This window comes from Eschrichtius robustus, chromosome 15, assembly GCF_028021215.1.
Source record: "Eschrichtius robustus isolate mEscRob2 chromosome 15, mEscRob2.pri, whole genome shotgun sequence".
NCBI classification, from domain to species: Eukaryota; Metazoa; Chordata; class Mammalia; order Artiodactyla; family Eschrichtiidae; genus Eschrichtius; species Eschrichtius robustus.
This window is the reverse complement of record NC_090838.1, coordinates 23,017,279-23,037,798: the sequence shown is the minus strand read 5'-3', so window position 1 is coordinate 23,037,798 and position 20,520 is coordinate 23,017,279. Positions and strand designations below refer to the sequence as shown.

The following is a 20,520-nucleotide window of genomic DNA, read 5'->3' as shown; positions in this document are numbered from 1 at the left end:
ACTTGCAATCAAGAAAAATCCTTAATATGGCTAATTCTTTAGTTTTTTAATTATCATAATTTTTCTGTGTTTTAAAAAAATACTTCACATGACAGGTTAAAAAATAAGTGGTTGTTTTGGGGAAGCACTCCAAATATTCAATCTGACCCAAATCAGATTACCACAGTCAATAGAGAAGCTAGGGATACTGGTGATTTTATTTTTTTTAGTCACAATCATTTTTACTCCAGTTTTTAGTTTATCCCTCCATATTTTATGAAAATGTACCAAATTAAAATTTTTTCACTAGTGCTGCTTCATACCAGGATGTGATGAAAGATACCAACCTGAGATAAGAGCTGACTCCTTCACAAAAGTCCAGTTCTTGAACCCTTACATGAGAAATGTCTTTATCTTCACTTACATCAATTCTTGGCATAACCAATCATACCGGGATATTACATTATAAAAATATACCATATATTGGACACTCATGTCAGTACACTGCAGAAAATGTATCTGTTTGCTGTGTAAAGTTTATTAACATTTGAATGAAACTCTCTTATTTACACAGTTAAGTCTGGGGTGCTCAAGATAGCAAAGTGGCATGGGAGCCACCATTAGGAATTTGGAAATGTGCAGCGGTCCTTGGCATCTGTCACAGAGACAACACTCCATAGGAGAACTCGGCAGCAGTGGGTAAGGTGAGCCAGTTTACATAGTTCGTTTGACTTGTTCTTCTCTGTTCATTCTTCTTCACTTTCATTTTCAGGATCTAAATCAGAATCTCCATTTAATTCCTTTTCACTTGCCACATCTCTGTCCTCACCGTTTTCTTCACCTTTTTCTTCAGCATCCTCTTCTTCCTCTTCTTCCTCTTCATCAACATCCTCATCTTTTTCACTTCCTTTCTCTTCCTCATCTTCATCCCAATTATCCTGGTAGAAATATTAAGCAAGGAAAGCATGATTGAAGGCCTCGTTCTTACAGGGGACAAAGATATAAGGCAGATTTATGTACCAGGAAACAAATTACTCACATCAGAATCCTTATCTGCTATTTCATCATCAGACTCCTCTTCAGAAGATTCTGTAAGGAGGGGGAAACAAGCTTTAATTCTGTGATCAAAGCAGAGGACATAGCCCAGAAAGCTAAACAGAATCAGATTCCTGAATTTATTTTTAGAAATATATTCAGCTATCATCCACCTAAGAAGGAACATTGTTTATATTCTTATCTGCATAAAAGTACATGTATTATACTATTCCATCAAGATCTCATTGAGCAGGACAAAGTATCAAAACCCTAACAAAATCCCATCTAAAAAACTAAGTCATTGTATATTAACTATACTTCAATTAAAAAAATAATTAAAAAAAAAAAAAACTAAGCCGAGGATGTGGAGAAAAGGAACCCCTGTGCACTGCTGATGGGAATGTAAACTGGTTCAGCCACCATGGAAAACATTATGAAGACTCCCGAAGAAATTAAAAATAGAATTACCATATGATCCACCAAGTCCACTTCTAAATATATACCAAAGGAAACAAAATCAGGATCTCAGATATAACTGCACTCCCATGTTCACTGCAGCATTATTTACAATAGTCAAGACAGGGAAACAACCCAAATGTCCACTGATGGAAGAATGGATAAAGAAAATGTGATATACACACACACAAAATGGATTATTATTCAGCCAGGCAATAATAGGAACTCCTGCCCTTTGCAACAACATGGATGGACCTTGAGGGCCTTGTGCTAAGTGAAATAAGTCAGACAGAAAAAGGTAAATACTGTATGATCTCACTCACATATAGAATCTACAGAAACGAGATTCAATGATACAGGGAACAGATTGGTGGTTGCCAGAGGTCTCAGATAGGGGTGGAGGAAATGGGTGAAGGTCAAAAGACACAAACTTCCAATTATAAGATAAGTCAGTCCTGGGTAGATAATGTACACCATGGTGACCACAGTTAGCAATACTCTAATGTTTATTTGAGAGCTGCTAAGAGACTCAATCTTAAAAGCTCTCATCACAGGAACAAAAGATTTATAACCGTGCGGTGATGGATGTTAACTAAACATTGTGATGATCATTTCACAATATATACATATAGGATCATTATGTTGTACCCCCTAAAACGAGCACAATGCTATATGTCAATTATATCTCAATAAAACCAGGAAAAAAAAATCGCAAAAAGTGTAATTAATTAATTCAGGTATGCTTTTATGTTCTTCAGTTATATTTTATAGTTTTCTCTATAAAGGTTTTGTTTCATTTTTTAGAGGTATTTCTAGGTACTGCATAGTTTTGGTTGCTGCTGTGAATGAGATCTTTTTTTCCTAAGACACTTCTGACCGGGACATTACGGACATATAATACATTATTGGGACATAATAATGCTACCAATTTCTTTTTGCTAGATCTTGGTATCTAGTAAACTTGCTTATCTGAATATTTCAATGGTGTGACTAGATTATCAAATAATGAGATGTACAAAGACGGAATTTCATTGAATTATTTTTCTCTATCTATTAAAATAACAGTGTTCATGATAACCTGTTAACATGGTAATAACTACATTAACAGATTTCTTGATGCTAAGTCATCTTACAATCTTTAAATAAATTCTACTTGGTAATGACATATTATTTTACTTAAGCACTTCTGTAATCAATCTGCTACTTAGGATATTTGAGGATGGCCTAAGATGTTATTTTCTTGACTATACTTGTCCGGTTTTGACTCATGAAATGTCTAAATTGTTTGTACATGACAAAAATGACTTGTTCCTTAAAGACTGATAAAAGTCACTTATAAAACCTGTGTCTGGTACCCTATGGGGAAAGGTTTTGATTAAATCAATTTAAAGCTATTAGCTTGTTCTAGGTTTCTATTTCTTTTTATTTTTAAGTCTATTTTGGTCATTAAAGTTCCCCAAGAAATTACCTATACCATCTAGGTTTTTTGTATTGGCATAGTTTGTTCATAGTGTTCTTCAAATCTCTTCCGTACCTAATGCCCTTTTTTGTTTCTGTATTATATTTGTGCCTTTGCTTTTATTTGATCACATTTTTGCCAGTTTTGCCACAAGCTTGCCCGTTTTATTAGGGAAGGTGTGTGTCAAAGCACGATCTCACACTGATGTTTTTACAAAGTCACAGAACTGGGTCAATGTGAAAAACTAAATGTTTAGCCTATGCCCCAAGCTTTACCTTCTTCATACACCAACTTTGCCTTCTGTGCAGGACAAGTCGGTCCCTTTGTTTTTTCTGACGCTGTAACCTGAAAGATAATCAAGTGCTATTGTGAAGTAGAGTGTAAGTTTACCTCAAGTATCACAACCTTCCCCAACAGTAAACTCATCCTCAACCACTATAATGGATGACCCTTAATACGATGTAGATCAAATACAAGGCAAAAGGCATATTCGTCAAATACAAGAAAGAATTACTCCATAAAAGCTGAAAATACTTTTAAGGTAATCCAGTTTCTTTCTGCGACAAAAAGCTGTAGAAATACCCTGTGACTCGTCGTTCATAGCACCACAACCACTCTAACTGTATTAACAACTGAAATATGACAGTGAGAACCTCCGAGTTAAAGCTGACACAGGCACAACTAAGTTTACTTACTGTCAAATACATAACATTTCCTAGTCAAAGACTAGGTCCTGATTTACCAATTTTTTGCTGAAACAGGGCACTTTCAACATTCAGGTAAACAATCCTTATTCCTCTCTCCATTCCCATCACATTCAAAAGTTCAGCACAAAACAATCTGATTTACTCACTTGAGTGATTAGAAGGATGAGCTTTCCGTGAAGGTGGGAGAGTTTCTGAAAAGTTTTTACTCTGCTTTCCATTAACTGGTACAGTGTCCCCAGCTGGGGTACCAGGTCAGGCAACTAAGGAACAACAACAACAACAAAATGATACTTTGATACTATTATAATAAAACATGGATGACAAATATATAAATCATGCTCAGATATGCCTGAGTATTCAGCCCCCAGCAAATGCTTGTACTTCCAGTGGCAGTGGCTGCTTGTCACACAGCCTAGCAACATCTCAAATTTTCAGAGGGCTTTACTGTCCTAACAGCAAAAAAATAATACATTAAAAAAATAATAATGATGCAAGGTCAGAAGGAGAAACTGCAAGGAGAGACAAACTGCAGGGTGGGACTTCTTTGTGTTGATCATATTATTTCAGAGAAGATCAACATAAAGGAGACACTAACTAAAGAGTACCCCCAAGCACATACCTCTGGGCTAAAAAGGGCTTCACTCTGAAACTTCCTCTCTGATGATATCACATTATCTACCTCCATTAGGTCCCAGCAGCTAGAGGAAGGCTTTTCACAGCTTCCAGAGACCAGCAGGACAAAGTGACAGAATACAAAGCTGACCTTATGGTATTTCAAACATACTTCCTGTTAATGAACCCTCTGAGTTATACTTCAGAAATTAAAGCAGGAAATTATTTTCTTTGTCCCTCCAGAGCTTCAGAAAAAGGGACCCCACTCTTTGCCCTTTAATTAGCCTTTACTTGCCCTCCTATTTCTGACACTAATTAAGAGTGTTTCATTCAAATGTTAAACTTTAAACAGTAAAAATGAGAGTGTCTGTACATTACTAAAGCCCCCATGCCTAGCACAGTGCTTGACTTAGAGAAGGTACTTAAAGATATCTGATAAGGAAAGAAAAAGTGAAGGAAAGGTGGGGGAAAAGCACTGTTTTCTGAGGAGAGAAAACTGTTTTAGGCTGGAGTCCACCCTGTACCATACTTCCATGGTCTATTTTGCCCTAACCTAGAATGTTATAAGACTACTACTCCAGTGGTTACAACTTAGGGGTTGATTCCAGAAGGGATTTCACTACAAGTCCTCCTAGGGCTCTCTTTGCTTCTAAGCAATTCAGTGAGGTCACAAAACGAGTGTCATCCTACGCTTGTGGTAATCTTTCCATGCCCGTCACCACGCCACTCAGACACTGCCCCCAATCCAACTCCCAAGATTTCCGTAAGCAGGGAAACCCAATATGCATTCTTACTGTTTCATATCTCTTCCCCGCATTTTAACATCCTGACAGAGATCTCCACAGACATACAAAGAACGAACTGCCGAACTCAAAACAGGTTAACCAATAGTTTTTCCTGTCCCAAACTACTGAAGGAAAAGGATCCTGAGACAGAGGACAAGGGACAGCGATCAGGCAAGAACTGGGTGAAACTGTTAAGAAGGGAAGAGCTATAGTTTAAGGAGTAATTAAAAAATTTCAACTATCCACTAAAATCTTTCAAGAAAACCTATTGTCCGGTTCTAGGTAACCAAATAAAAGAAGAACGAGTCAACTGCATGATTTTATTTCTAGCTTAAACTATAATTAAATTGATGATGTGGCAATGACCCAGCTCATACTGTGACATATAAAACTGGTGTTTTTTTTGGTGTTGCTTTATGATTTTATGCTCCCTCCCTTCCATCTGTATAGGTGATCAAGAGCTGACAGTAGTCCCAGCAAAACGTCAGCTATTAAGATATTCATTTCATTTTTATCACAAGGTAATATAGACGTGTTAGCGTGGATATAAACTTTAAAAAGCTACTAAGTTTTTAGAAGAGGATGGGAGAGATACACACAATGTAAAGATAATTTTGCTAAACAGGTATGTATATAGAAAAACACCTGAAGGCTAGTATGTAACTTTTCTCCTTTCTGTATTTTTCAAGCTTCTCTACAGAATATATATTACTTTTAAAATCTGGGCCAAAGAAGGGCCAGTTTATAAAAGGTAACAATGATGACAACGTGACATTGCACCTGGGGAAAAAACAAATTCTTTAAAAGCAGCAGCTGATGGTTAAAGGGCAGATGGAGAGAAAATGGTTCTGTTAAGCCATCAGTTGATAATCCTTATCAAAGCCAAACTGTTCAGCAACTACAGATGAAAAGACTTACTGTGGACAAGTAGGATGCATGGATCGTTAACACGCATTTTAGCCACTGAACCATTAAAACAGCACTGAAAAAAAAAAACACATCAACTAATATTCACAAATTCGAAATTAAATACAACAGAGTTATAAAGATCTAGAAAATGACTAATAAATAAACCACTGTGAATATGACAGCCGTTCATTCTTTCACTGGGTCTATTTGAGGTCTGTGTAATATACTCATCTTTTGAGGAAGGGAGGGGGTAGCAGGATGGACTAGATAACAGGACAAAAATCCCTTCCTCTAAAATAATTCAGTTCCAGATATAAAACCTATGCTTTACTTCGTAATTAGCTGATACCAAGGCAGTAGACTGGGCTCAGCTGACTTTGCATTTTATGCTCATATCTGAGCCCATCATCTACTCATCATCAGGTACAAACAGCAAAAGATTTCCACACCAACATTAAAAGACAAATATAGACCAAAAATGTAAGCCAGGCCTAATTAATGAAATCTTTAGATTTCCTCTGTGAGCTCCAAAGGCTAATGGAGCTTATCACGAAAAAAAACTTAGAAAAGAAAAACTGTATTATAGACTCTGATAATACTATAGTACAAGCTGAGATCTTTGAGATATCAACACCCTATATAAATATTAAATCATCAAATTAGCAAAAAAGACCCACAAAATTTAGTTATATAAAATCTTTCCTTGTAGTGTCTTAAGCAACTACCAGAGGCTGAACAAGTTCTACAAATGGCCAGTTTTACACATCGTGATTAGGCCTAAATTATTAAATAAGACTAATCCATTAAATGACCTGATATAATAAAACTGAAAAACCTCAAATTTTCTGAAGGGAAAAACTATAATACAATCTTAGAAATAAGAATCATTCAATTTAAAGTAAATGCAGAGAGCAAAATCTGACACTTTAATTTGAGTTTTATTAGTTAGAATTTGAGGCTACCTACTATGTAATCTCATGTTGCCAGACACTGCTGTTTTTAAACAATCACATTTAAAATACTTATAAAATCAAAGCAATTTAAGTCGCCTAAACATCTTACCTATTAGGATGTCCTTGTAATCTCTTTGTAAGCTGAGGAGGAGAAAAACAGTATTAGCAACAGTACTTCAGAGGCAGCCAATCTCCATCAATTCCCACGATAACACATCCATAAGAACAAAGGAAAAGAATGACTGCATTAGGAAATCATTATTCTTAAATTTCCTAACTCCTAAATGTTCAACCAATTTAACATAATCTAGGAATACATTCCCAAAATAAAAATAATTATCTGATAAAAATCTAGGCTAGGATTTATATGAATGAATGTCCAGAACAGACACAAAGACAGAAAATAGATTAGTGGTTGCCAGAAAACTGGGGGGTAAGGACAAATAGGGAGTGATTAATGGGTACAGGATTTCTTTTTGATGTGGCACTTGCACAATCTGTAATATATTATAAAACACTGAACTGTACACCTTAAAGGTATGTAAATTATATCTCAATTTTTAAAATACATAGAAAAATATCTAGGTTAGGCAAATTTTGTCTGAGTAGATCTAGTGATCATCTATCATCGACTCTAAATACCCTGCTTGCTTACATACTGCAAATCCATTTCTCTAAATACTGGATTTTGTCTTTGAGTCATAGCATTAGGACCTTAAAACGAGAAGCGTACTCAGTTACCTCTTGCAACAACGGAATGACAGCATGCAGGGGCATCCTTAATACAGTTCTCTTTATTAGGTTTAAGTTCTTAGTTTGAAGTACTTTCTGTGAGAAAAAAAAAATGTAAATAAGCATACTCAGAAACTAAGGACACTACAGGGAACACTGTCACTAAAAATTATCTTAAAAACCAAGCAATACTGAACTGTAGCAAATAAAGGTTGGGACTAAATGGAGAATGTTATATTATGTCTTATGGCTATCAGACAAGTACAGTCTTCAAGTATCAGGACATTTACTCCATTAAACAAGTTTCTGCTCCACAAATTCTAAATTCTTATAAGCTAATTTTTGATATAAAACGGAAAAGAACACCTCTCGACATTTAAATACAGGTATATACACCACTTTAGAGAAGTTCTCAAACCTTTGTTTTATGAAACATATCTTGTCATATCAACACAAGAGTGAGCAAAACACACTAAAATCACACTTACAAGGAAACATACCTTTTAAATGTTTTTGATAAAATTTTAAGCCAATCAAAAGATCATATAATGAGTGCTTGAGTCAAAAACTTTAAGGGTGAAACGCAGTCTCCACCCCACGTTGTATGGATAGAAAAGGAGATAGAGCAGATTAGTCCAAATTCTGGCAGGCCTTTCTATTTCTCCAAACCCCACCCAGATGCTTCATCTATAGGAGAGGGTGGGAAATGAGTCCTTTCAGGTTTCAAAATCCAGATACCCCCTTCCGCTTTAATACTTTTAAATATTTATCTTTCAAAAGGGTTTACTGGGGCTTCCTTGGTGGCGCGGTGGTTGAGGGTCTGCCTGCCAACGCAGGGGACACGGGTTCGAGCCCTGGTCTGGGAAGATCCCACATGCCGCGGAGCGACTGGGCCCGTAAGCCACAATTACTGAGCCTGCGTGTCTGGAGCCTGTGCTCCGCAACAAGAGAGGCCGCGATAGTGGGAGGCCCGTGCACCGTGATGAAGAGTGGCCCCCGCTTGCCACAGCTGGAGAAAGCCCTCGCACAGAGGCGAGGACCCAACACAGCCATAAATAAATAAATTAAAAAAAAAAAAAAAAAAAAAAAGAGAACATTTCTTTTTTAAAAAAAAAAAAAAAAAAAAAAAAGGGTTTACTACTAGAGGAACTTCCCTAATGGTTGGTGCATGCTATGTTTTGGCTGTTGTTGCTATAAAGATCATGTTCAGGATATAAACAGTAGAGGTATTACAGGGCAAAAACATGGAAAGTTCATTTTCAACCTACTTTAATGGTCTTAACATACCCTTTCAGAATTCCCTATGGATTTTATTTGCTTGTAAAAATATCTTTACACCAAGCCCTTCTTAAATCTATCAAGTACTACTTAAAAACTATCACTGACATAATTACAGTTTATTATGCAAAAGAAAGATTATGTATTTTTATACATAATCATTGGGGAACTGACGGATGGACTGTCCTAATATTGTCATTTTCAAATAATGAGAACACAAGATCCAAAGCAAAATATGTTGAGAACTTAAATAATTCACAAGGTGTCTGATGATACTAAACATCCCTCAAATCAAGTCTTTGTTATAAATCAGTTATCACAAAGTTCCAATGATGTACAAGTTACAGGGAACATTGTCTGAACTAGTCTACAAATATTTTTTTTTTAAATGAAGTACAGTTGCTGTACAATGTTGTGTTAGTTTCTGCTGTACAATGAAGTGAATCAGCTATATGTATACATATATCCCCTCTGTCTTGGACCTCCTTCCCACCCATCTAGGTCATCACAGAGCACTGAGCTGAGCTCCCTGTGCTATCCAGCAGGTTCCCACTAGCTATCAATTTTACACATGGTAGTGGGTATATGTCAATCCTAATCTCCTAATTCATCCCACTCCCCCTTTCCCCCGTGTCCACACGTCTGTTTTCTATGTCTGCATCTCTTTTTGTTAAGGTACTCAATTTTCACAGCATGTTCACCAAACTACCAGGTTTCACTGTCTTAAATGGCCAAGTAAAATAGTAGCACTTCAGGTCAAGGAATACAATCTTGAACTTGCTGCTGCACATTATTTATACCAAAAGCTTGGTTAAGAAACATAACGTAGGGCTGAAGGTTTGAAAAACACGTGGTTTGTGAAATCCTCTAGTGCTCGAAATGTAAAGTGATCAGATAATTTGTTGTCCAAACTGGGACACTTCCGTGAATGAAAGGAGTCACTATTAGTAATTACACCAAGTTAAGAGGTGTAAACCAGAACTGTCACAGGCAAATAATGGTATGTATGGCCTAGCTATTTAGAAGTTATTCCAAACTGCAGGACAGAAAATTTTAACAAGCTCTCAGATAATCCTTATGCTCACTAAAGACAGCGGTTCTGTGATAACAATTTTCAAATTAAAAATAAGCAAAAAAAGTAAGTTATCCCAAACCAAGCAAAATGATAATGAATAGAGGAGTTAGTATTATTAACTTCTGCCAAGACTATAAACCACAGCTACAAGAAGCAAGAAGATGATACTGAAGATGGGATTTTTTTAAAAAAACTTTACTGTATTTTAACTGAAACATAACAGTGCACATTTAAAGTGTACTATTTGATCAGTTTGACAAACACATTTACCCATGAAACAAACACTATAATAAACATTCTATCACCCTCAAGTCTCCTTGGACCCTTTACATTCCATCCTTCCCTTCCACCCCACCGCCCTCAGGCAACCACTGAACTACATATTGGTTTGCATTTTCTAGAATTTTTCTATAAATGAAATCAAACTGTATGTACTTTTTTGTCTGGCTTCTTTCTCACAGCATAAGTTTGAGATTCATTCATGTTGCTGATGAAGCAATATACATTCTTTACATTGCTAGATAACAATTTATCCCTTCATGCGTTCAGGGTTCTTTCCAGTTTGGGGCTATTAAAAATAAGGCTGCCATGACCATTCGTGTACAAGTCTTTGTATGAACATATTTGTTTTCAATTCTCTTGGTAAACATCTACGAGTAGAATGGCAGGATCTTACGGCAGATGTGTCCTTCACTTTTAAGAAATGGCCAAACTGTTCTCCAAAGTAGGCGTACCATTTTCCATTCCCCCCAGCAAGATATGAGAGTTCCAGTTACTCCACATCCTCTCCAATAGATGGTACTGTCTTTTAAATTTTAATCAATCTATAATGGGTATGTAGTGTTATCTCACTGTGGTTTTAATTTGCATTTGTGATGATTAATGATGTATAATACCTCTTTACATGCACTCACTGGCCACTGGAATTCTTTTTTGAAATATGTGTTCACGCATTTACCAATTGTTTTTTATTTGAGTTGAGTCTCACTATTGAGTTAAGAGTTCTTTATCAATTCTGGATATAAATCCTTTGATATATAAGTTGTTTTTTTTTCCCCAGCCTGTGGCCTGCCCTTCCGTTCTCCTAACATTGTCATTTCAAGAGAAAAGTTTTTAATTTTTATTAAATCCCAATGACCAATTTTTCCTTAAGTGTTTCATGCTTTTTGTGATGAACCTAAGAAGGCTTTTTCCATGCAAATCTGCATAACATTTTCTCCTATTTTCCTCTAGAAGTTTTGAGGGTTGGTTTATACATTTATGTCTGTGACCTATTTTTGTGTAGATTTTTGTGTAAGATGTGAGGAAAGAGCTGAGATGCATTTTTTTCCATATAGATATTCAATTGATTCAACTGCAACTGTTGAAAAGACTTTGCTTTCCCAATTGACCCAACTTAGTAGTACCTTTACTGAAAACCAATTGCATGTGGTCTATTTCTGGACTATTTTGGTTCCTTAATCTGTATTTATTTTTTCACTAATACCAAACTATCTTGATTACTACAGCTTTTTCTTGAAATGAGGTAGGGTAAGTTCTCCAATTTTGCTCTTCGTTTTATAATTACTTTGGTTATTTCATGTCCTTTGAATTTCTAAAAGGTAGCTGCTGGAATTTAATTGGGAATGTACTGGATACATAGAATAATCTGGGGGGAACTGCTCATCTTAACAATATTGAATCTTCCAACCATGAACATAGGTCTTGGTTAATTTCTCTCAATTTTCGTAATTTTCAATGTAGAGGTAGAAACATGTTTTGTAGATTTATCCTAGGCATTTTTGGGTACTACCGTAAATGGGAACTTTTAAGAAATACTTAATTTAAATAAAATTTTTAAAATATTTTAAAATATCTAACTCCTATGGGTGCCACAGATTACATAAATGCCTAAGCATATCTTTTTTGCATAAGCTATAGACTATTTCTTTAGGTCAAGTTGCCACTTTCCTAAAAAGCCATAAACTTTAATGTCAAGTGCTCTACAGTAGGGATTTTTAACTTCACCTTTGGTCCTATGTTGCATACCTGACACTGCTCACTTTCTTCTTTCTTTTTTTTTAATATTTATTTTGGCCGTGCTGGGTCTTAGTTGTGGGATCTTTTAGTAGCGGCATGCGGACTCCTTAGTTTTTAGCATGCACGTGGGATCTAGTTCCCTGACCAAGGATCGAATCCGGGTCCCCTGTATTGGGAGTGCGGAGTCTTACCCACTGGACCACCAGGGAAGTCCCCTTTCATTCCTATTTTTAATGACCTCCTATTATAGTTCACATATCCTCAGAAGGTACCTTTGGAAATGAGGAACACACTTTCCAGGGGAAAAAATATTTGATTTTTTTTTTTACTTGCCTCTTTCTCTGTAGAATGCATGATATCCCAGGTAATACATTATGGGAATACTCCTGTATTCTAGTTTTTATTTCTTTTTTCTTTTTTTTAAAGGTTATTGACTTCTACTTAAACAATACAACGTATCACCTCAAAATCCTTAATAATGAAAAGGTCTTACACGTACAATTCTTTACAATTTAAGAAGTGCTTTCACAAACATCATTTCCTTTACTCTCCCAACAACTCTATGACACCTGACAAAAGTACACACTGTCACATCTGAAGTGCCAGATGATTCTAATCTGAATCTCTTCAAGCTTCTAGATCCAACTACCACTGTACAGGAAATATGACGGACAAGAATTATATTAAATGATACTTGTTGGGTTAAATGACCCAGTAAAATGGATTTGCAGGAGGCAAAATCTAGAATGTGAAATCTCTTTAGAGCAAATAACCTAGCTTCCCCAAATTGCAAAAGACAGAAAAGGCAAATCCACCAAATAGTGTGGACTTCGTTGGGATCCAGTTTTGAAGAAAGCAAAGAAAAAAAACTTTACAAGACAATCAGCGAAAGACAAATACTAACTGGATATTTGATGATTTTAAGGAATCACTATTCACCTTTTTAGGTGTGATAATCGTGGTTATGTTTTTAAAAGGAACTGCTATTGTTACAGTTGAACAGGGATATATTTGTGGATGAAATAAATAATAGGTCTGAAATTTGCTTCACTGTAACCTGGGTAGGGGGTGAGCAAACAGATAAAACAATAATAGATAGATTGGCTAGTGCTGATAATTTTTGAAACTGGGTGATGGGTTCATGGTGGCCCACTGTACTATTAAATGTTTTGAAATGTTTCTTGGAAACAAAACAAAACAATAACTGATTCACTTGTACTACTGAAGAAGTTTTCAAAGCACAGTTAAGTAAGCAATGATGGCAGATAAGTTATATTTTAAAAACACTGTCAATTGTTTTCTATAGCTTATTCCTCACCAAATCCTCACCTAGGTTTCTACGCCATGTTAAACTAAAATTGACCCCCCAAAATACATACACTCACAAACTATTTTAAAAGTAATTTTAGGTTTTTATATATGCCTGGTTTCCCCCCTCCTGTTTTGCAAAATCCCCTTAAACACAAATATAAGATATTCCCATTTAGATCAAAACACAAGTCAGAGAGACCTTATTCATAGGTTGCATATTAAAGTCACATCTATACTAAGTGGGACCATAATATCACTAAGAGTCACTAGGAATAAATGCACTTAGCAAATATAAACTGCTTTAATCTGATCAGGCAGTGCTTAAGTCCAATTTTTTACACTTAAATTTTCTCTACAGACCACTTCCAAATTCTGAATTTAAGAGGACCAAATTAAGCAACATCATACAAGCAGTCACCAACTTACAAACACAGAAATCGTAAGTGCCTCCCTTTTATATACCCCCAACCCTCTTGAATTTTTCCCTCAAACCTCCTATCCATTGCCAAGGTTCCACCTCACCGCCCCCTCTCACGGCCAGGGGGAAATAAGTTTCTGGAATCCAGAGTAAAAACTCAGGAACGCATTTTCCTACAGAAAAAAATATAAATTGTGATCTAGAATGCTGAGTATTATAATTCAGCTACACAATGTTTACAAAGGCTTTTGTGAACTAAAGCCTAAGAACCTAGTAACAATCCACAACAATATTTCTATGAGAAAATGCATTCCAGGTTCAAAATAATTTAATACAATCCCTTTGTAGGTTGGTGACTGTCTGTATAGTGCCACCAAGTGATATATATTTGACTAAACTCACAAAACATTAAATTCAAGACAGCTACATAACATGACTATTCACTCTGTAAATGTGCTGTCAATCACTTTCTAAGAAAAATTAACCATCTTAATTCATTTAAAAACTGCTATAATACTTACATTTAGCATTTCAAAATCATTACTTTCTAAACCCTGTGTGAGGAGAACTGGAAAACTGTTTGTCTGTGGAAGGTTGCCCTTTTCTTTTTTCGTATCTATATCCAGTGCTCCCAGGCGTTCTTCAATGCTAACCTACAGAACAGAAATGACCAGTTAATGTTATATCAGACAACACCTAAAGCAGTTTGGTCAAATTACTTTGTGCTTATGTCTCAGAAGACAAAAACCACTGATTGATTCACACCTCAACACTGAAAAACACAAATATGCTCTTCCTCATTCCAATAGAATCTCATCACCATAAAGCCAATGTCGTAGACAAGTGTAATATCTGCAATCCAAGTTTCCAGACTCTAGTGAAAAAAACAACTGAAAACCATGATTTGAAAATGTAATTCATAAAAAACCCTCTATATGAAGATTCAAAAAAGACAAGGATCTGGCATCTGATTACTAAAGCACAAGAAAAGACCTATAATCACAAAAGCTTCCCCTTCTGTAATTATCCCTTGCCATCAACCTCAGATCTTTTGCTAACAAATATTATCAAAAGAGCATAAAGACAGTTATGTTCCCCCCAAAATTTATAAGATGTCTTCCTATTTTTCTCTTTGTTTGCTATACAAAAACTCACTTGTACATAACTAATCCCTTATGAAAGCAAATCTAACAATTACGTTCTGCCAGTCCCTCGGTAGCTCAATCAAAATACAAACGTTCTGTTACTACCAAAGCAAACAGAGAGGCTTTGGTAAAGCCTCCTGTTTGGGTTATGTTTTATGAAAAACATTAAAAAGGTAGGAAAAAATTAAAGGGTAGGATCTAGGCCAAACTAGAGGAAGTTGGCACCTTATTTTTAAATCAGGTATCATGTTATTGAGAAAACAATTTTTAAGAACAGCAATGTTATTCCCCAACCCCCCACCCCCAATAAAGCACGACATTTAAATTCAGGTAAAGAAACACTCTTTCTCTAATGATAAAACAGTTAAAATTCTAGATTATTTAGTCAAGAGTGACAAGTGAATGGAAGACAAAAAACAGGATTTTTCACAGACAAGTACAATAATCACAAGAGGGTTTTAAGAGTTGAGAAAAAATGGAATTTATACGCACTTTAAGAGGTTATAATGACGATCACTTTTAAAGACTAACTAGCATTAAACCAGCCAGGAATGCTCAGACAGCCAAGAGACAAGGCATCATTGGAACTCAGCAACAGGCGAAACCCAATGAAAATCATCACAGCGTGTCCTGGCTTAATCTACAATTACCTTATGCAGCTAACAATGAACAAATGGCCAGAAGAGCACCCTCTTTAGTTAATAAGAGTTTTGTCCTCTCCATTTTCTGAAGTTTCAACTTTGGCTCCATCCAATGTAATTCTTAGAATCTCCCAAGTAATCTTAAATTTCAAACTCAAAAATGGTTAGAATGAGTGTATTACCTCATTTTCCCCTAATTTCCTCTTGCTCTCTATTTCCTCAGTCTGTGGAGGAGCAGGCTTGATAGCTGCATGATGACCAGGTATCCCAGGCACCAGAACTTTTGCTTCAGAATTCATCATTGGTGTTCTCACCTGTTAAACAGGAACAGTAGGGGTGTGACAAAGGAAACTGTCTTACTCCTTGCAAGATTTATCCCCAATGAGAAAACTAACAGCTTTTAAAAGGTTTTCCTACTGAAAAATTTAATGTAACTAACTCAATAGTATATGAATTAAAGATATATTTTAATTGAATACTGGCATTTAAGTATAATCTGAACATTCATGGTTTTAAAGCCTGCAACATGTAAGAGTAAGAACCAAGAAAAACAAAATCTACAGATTACACAATGACACACTGACTTAAAAACTCAGGGGACAGGGGTTCGATCCCTGGTCCAGGAAGATCCCACGTGCTGCAGAGAAACTAAGCCCATGTGCCACAACTACTGAGCCTGAGCTCTAGAGCCCACAAGCCACAACTACTGACGCCCGTGCTCCGCAACAGAGAAGCCACCGCAATGAGAAGCCCGCGCACCGCAACGAAGAGTAGCCCCCGCTCGGCGCAACTAGAGAAAGCCCACACGCAGCAACGAAAACCCAAAGCAACCAAAAATAAATAAATAATTTTTAAAAAAAGTTAAAGAGTGAAGCTGTACATTTTATGACTACCTCCAATAATTGATCTTTGCCAGAAATGCTCAGACAGCCAAGAGAAAGGTGTCATCTCTGAAACTCAGCCAGAAGCGAAACCATATGAATGTCATCATAGCATGTCTTGGCTTTCCTTTTTTTCATTAGACTGCCAAACATATGATGTCTCCATGTAGATGCCACATTATATTCAAAATAAAGCATGACCAAAATGTTCTTATATCTGGTATTTAATTCCAGCCCCATCATGGATTTAGGTTTTATTCCACCCTGAAATACAGCATTCCTCTCAACAAAGTTTTGCCCCTTTAAGTACAGAAATTGATGAAATAATTTGATAAATTTGATACTGATATTTACTCAGTGATCCTGCACTGGGGGTGGGGTGGAGGAGGAAGAATTAAATAAATCCAAGGTCTTCAACTTCTAGTCACCTATTCACTCATTTGTTCAACAAATCAAGAGCACAGAAATGAAAAAAGTTTTACAGTCTTAATATCTAAAACCTAATCCCACAAAATTTGTTAAGACAAGATCATAAAGAGGATATTAAGAGTTTAAACACAGTATTACGTAACAATTCAATTCACTCAAATATCTTTTTTCTTAACTTCTAATACGTAATGCACTCACCTTTGTTACAGCTGTTTCTACTTTTGGGGCCCAGCAGATTGAAATATCTCTTACTAAACACATATGAGGTTCTTTGGAATTTAAAGCCTGGGAATAGAATTTTAAAGAGGGAAAGAGGGTGGAAGGGAAAAAAAAAAGTGTCAAACAAAGTAATCGGAAGTAAGAATAAAGTGAAAAAGAAATGCATTTTTATAAAAATACAAAAAAGTATAGACGGCTTCCACAGAAAACTCCTGGTCACTCAGACTGATCACCATTCAGATTGATGCCATATGAGGAAAATGGGTAAACTCTGAAGATACCAGGCATAATGTTTACTTTCTTCAGTTATGTATTGCTCAAATCTTTCACATACGCAGTTTTAAAAGACTGACATTTAAAATGTAACAGATTTTAAAGAAAACATTATTAGCTCATCACCTTATAATCTGTCCTAAAAAAGACTGGTCCTACCCTCAATTTCCTACTGCTATCCTTCCACAAGCTAGTCAAAGACAAGCAATGCTGATTAACAAAATGCTCTAAGGTGAATCTCTATGTCCTGATATGGTATTAAACAGGAGGGGAAGTGAGATGCAGCAAAGTACATACGTATCTATAAGGCTTTAAAGTTATAGGTAATTCTCTATACCCACCTAATCAATGTCTGGAAAGACACAAAGCACACAGGAAACAGGCTGCATCTGGAGAGTGAGGTTATGGGATCTACGTATGGTAAGGAGACGTATGTTTACAGTTTAACACTTCTCTCCCTTTCTTATCACACCATAACCATGTATTACATTTTTTTAAAGTAAGAAGTATTTTTAAATAGACTCAACAAGAGATTGCTTGAGCAAGAGATATTCCTCTCATAGTCTCACCTATTGGACATGCTCGTAATAACTCACCAAAAGTCTCCAAAGAAACTTCTGTAATCAAAAAACCTAAACCACTGCCCCACCCATTACATTTCCACTTAGAATATTCAATGTGTGCTATTACTAAGGGATCTCTTACTAAGATTTATCTTTTGGGTAATTGGGCAAAATTCACCCATACCTGTGGGTACTGAGCACCTGAAATGTGGCTAGTCCAAACTGAGATGGGCTTGTAAGTGAAAAATATACACCAGATTTTAAAGACATAATACCAAATAAAGGAAGAAGGGGGGTAAAATATCTCAAATAATGTTTTATACTAAACATTAAAACGATATTTTGGATATACTGGGTTAAGTAAAATTACATAGTTGACCCTTGAACGATGCAGGGGTTAGAGGTGCCGACCCTCTGTGCAGTCAAAAATCCACTTATAACTTGTTCATAGTTATAACGTATCCACAGTTCCGCATCTGTGGATTCAACAACCTTGGATAGTGAAGTACTGTAGTATTTACTATCGGAAAAAATCCATGCCTAAGTGGACCCACACAGTTCAAAACTGTGTTGTTCAAGGACCAACTATATACAGAGTTCTCACAAGTTAAAATAAACCATCCACTGAAAAGTCCTTCAGTTAAAGGGAAATATATGACATCTTCTTAAGTATTCCAAAAAGCAGACCAATATATCATTTTAAAATCATTCTCTTCCACAGACATGTTGATGTTGCACTGCTTTACTCCAGAGGAGTAGCTACGTACCACTCGCTCAATGGTGGGCTGAAACCAACTGCCATATACAAGCAACAATGACATTTTGTCAGCGCAAAAACCAGCTGCTAGAATAGGGATGGGTTTTGGTGTTGATTTCTTGCCTTTCCCAGGCGTTGCTATCTGAATTGTGCAGTTTGAAGTCAAAGGCTTTTTGCAGTATCTGGAAATGGAAAGAAAATGAGATTAGAAAATGTGAAATAGCATCTCACACTAATTCTCTGAAGTTGGTGTCATGAAATGTGACCCTCCCCTGGCCTCCACATCATCAGGAATGACCAGTAGTGACCAGTGTCCCCAGAGCTCTTCATCTGTCAAGACTTCCTGTTCATCCATCCTGTTCTTCCATCTTGTCAAGAGTTCCTGTCAAGACTTCATCTATCCCCACCCTGCCAACATTCAAGACCTCACCACCAAAACCTGCCTTGAGGCACACTTGCTCTTCTATACAACTTTGTCAACCCTTACAAAAGGCCCCAAGCTCCCAAGGCTCTCTCTCTCACCACCCTGAGCTTCAGCCCCAAATGGCTCTGTTCTTGCCCTACTCTAATCAGCCCCATCTCTAATGGCCTCCAACCCCTGAAGCCTCACCATGACCTCTGCATCACAGTTCCAGGAGCAAAATGATCAGCAAAACATAAACAAAGTTAGATCCTCAACTTCTTCGCTAAGAGCTCTCCTCACCTTGCTCGCCTTGGCAGCCCTCCCCACACCCTTAGTGCCAAGACCCTTGGCAATGATTCAAGTACGCTTCTTGTTCTTCATTAACACTTTAAGACAAATAGTCTCTCCCTCCACCACCTCTAAAACCTTTGAAATTGCCATCACCAGCTACCAGCTACATTCCCCTCCTGCCATCATCCAATGGCCTCTGGGTCACTCGGCATTTCTTAAAGATGTGAGCGGCTGTCATTCTGTCCAACAAGTCCGCTGAGGAATTCCTTTCTTAGTTACTTCCATACACAGCATGCAGTCTGATGATCCTTCTGACACCCTGCCCTCTCAGTTCCTTTAGCCTTCTACCTCCAGCAACCTTGTCCTTCCCTGCACCTTAGCCACACGCTCCTCACACCACAGACATCTTACCACCACTAAGTACACACCTTCCATAATCCCAACTGTAAGCACCCCACTATCTTTCCAACTCACTCTTCCTAGTTTCCCGACTCCACAACCATCTCTATCCAGGATTTTTGGCCTCTGCTTTGGCCTTTACCCTTCTATGGTCTATTCTCTTCACATCAGATAGAACGACTTAAAACTTAATGTCTTAAAACTCAGGTCAAACCCCATCAATCCTCAGTTTAAAATCCTTCAACAGCTTACTACTGCCCAAGGACAAATGCCCAAGCCCTTACCATGGCCCACCACTTCTGGGCCCTCAATTATACATTCCATGCATACATATGACTATATAAATAAAGGCCTCAAGTGCTACACATCAAAATGTTAACAGTTACCTCTAGGGAGTGGAACTCAATGGAGGGAGACTTGAGTTTTATAATCAATTGTCTATGCATCCTGAATGTTTTAAAATAAGTGTATACTGCTTTCATAATCCCTATACTAGAATTGTAAAAGGAAGGGTACCAACTGACAATAAAAAGTTGAAACCATTTTAAAGTTTAACATAATTATGCACATGACTGAGTCTCAGACCATGTTTACAGCACATGCAAGAGTTGGCAAACTTTTCTATAAAGGGCCAGAGAGTAAACACTTTCATTTGGGGGGCGGGGTGGGGCACATATGGTCTCTACTGGATGTGGCCTGCAGGCCATAATTTACTGACCCCTGGTCTATGACTACTACACATCATATCAGCAACTCCTCTCTGTCCACCAAAACACAAGCATTCACTGATG

At 36.9% G+C, this 20,520-nt stretch overlaps 1 protein-coding gene and 2 non-coding genes across 3 annotated transcripts in view; all 3 read right to left on the bottom strand.

Annotated features, from left to right (window-relative positions):
* Positions 1 to 497: 497 nt before the first annotated feature.
* Positions 498 to 20,520, bottom strand: part of WDR43 (WD repeat domain 43) — a 48,919-nt gene continuing 28,896 nt past the window's right edge. Inside the window, exons 8-18 of the mRNA XM_068564513.1 lie at positions 18,647 to 18,818; positions 17,023 to 17,109; positions 15,697 to 15,828; positions 14,250 to 14,381; positions 7,637 to 7,723; positions 7,005 to 7,036; positions 5,952 to 6,015; positions 3,783 to 3,896; positions 3,205 to 3,274; positions 1,019 to 1,068; positions 498 to 917 (exon numbers count right to left, since the gene is read on the bottom strand). Of these exons, the coding sequence (XP_068420614.1) occupies positions 726 to 917; positions 1,019 to 1,068; positions 3,205 to 3,274; positions 3,783 to 3,896; positions 5,952 to 6,015; positions 7,005 to 7,036; positions 7,637 to 7,723; positions 14,250 to 14,381; positions 15,697 to 15,828; positions 17,023 to 17,109; positions 18,647 to 18,818 (1,132 nt within the window). The 3' untranslated portion in view covers positions 498 to 725. The remainder of the gene's footprint in view (positions 918 to 1,018; positions 1,069 to 3,204; positions 3,275 to 3,782; positions 3,897 to 5,951; positions 6,016 to 7,004; positions 7,037 to 7,636; positions 7,724 to 14,249; positions 14,382 to 15,696; positions 15,829 to 17,022; positions 17,110 to 18,646; positions 18,819 to 20,520) is intronic.
* LOC137778238 (small nucleolar RNA SNORD53/SNORD92) lies at positions 15,425 to 15,500 on the bottom strand. Its single transcript, XR_011076816.1, has one exon. It is a non-coding gene; the product is annotated as a small nucleolar RNA SNORD53/SNORD92 (small nucleolar RNA).
* Positions 16,433 to 16,510, bottom strand: LOC137778237 (small nucleolar RNA SNORD53/SNORD92). Its single transcript, XR_011076815.1, has one exon. It is a non-coding gene; the product is annotated as a small nucleolar RNA SNORD53/SNORD92 (small nucleolar RNA).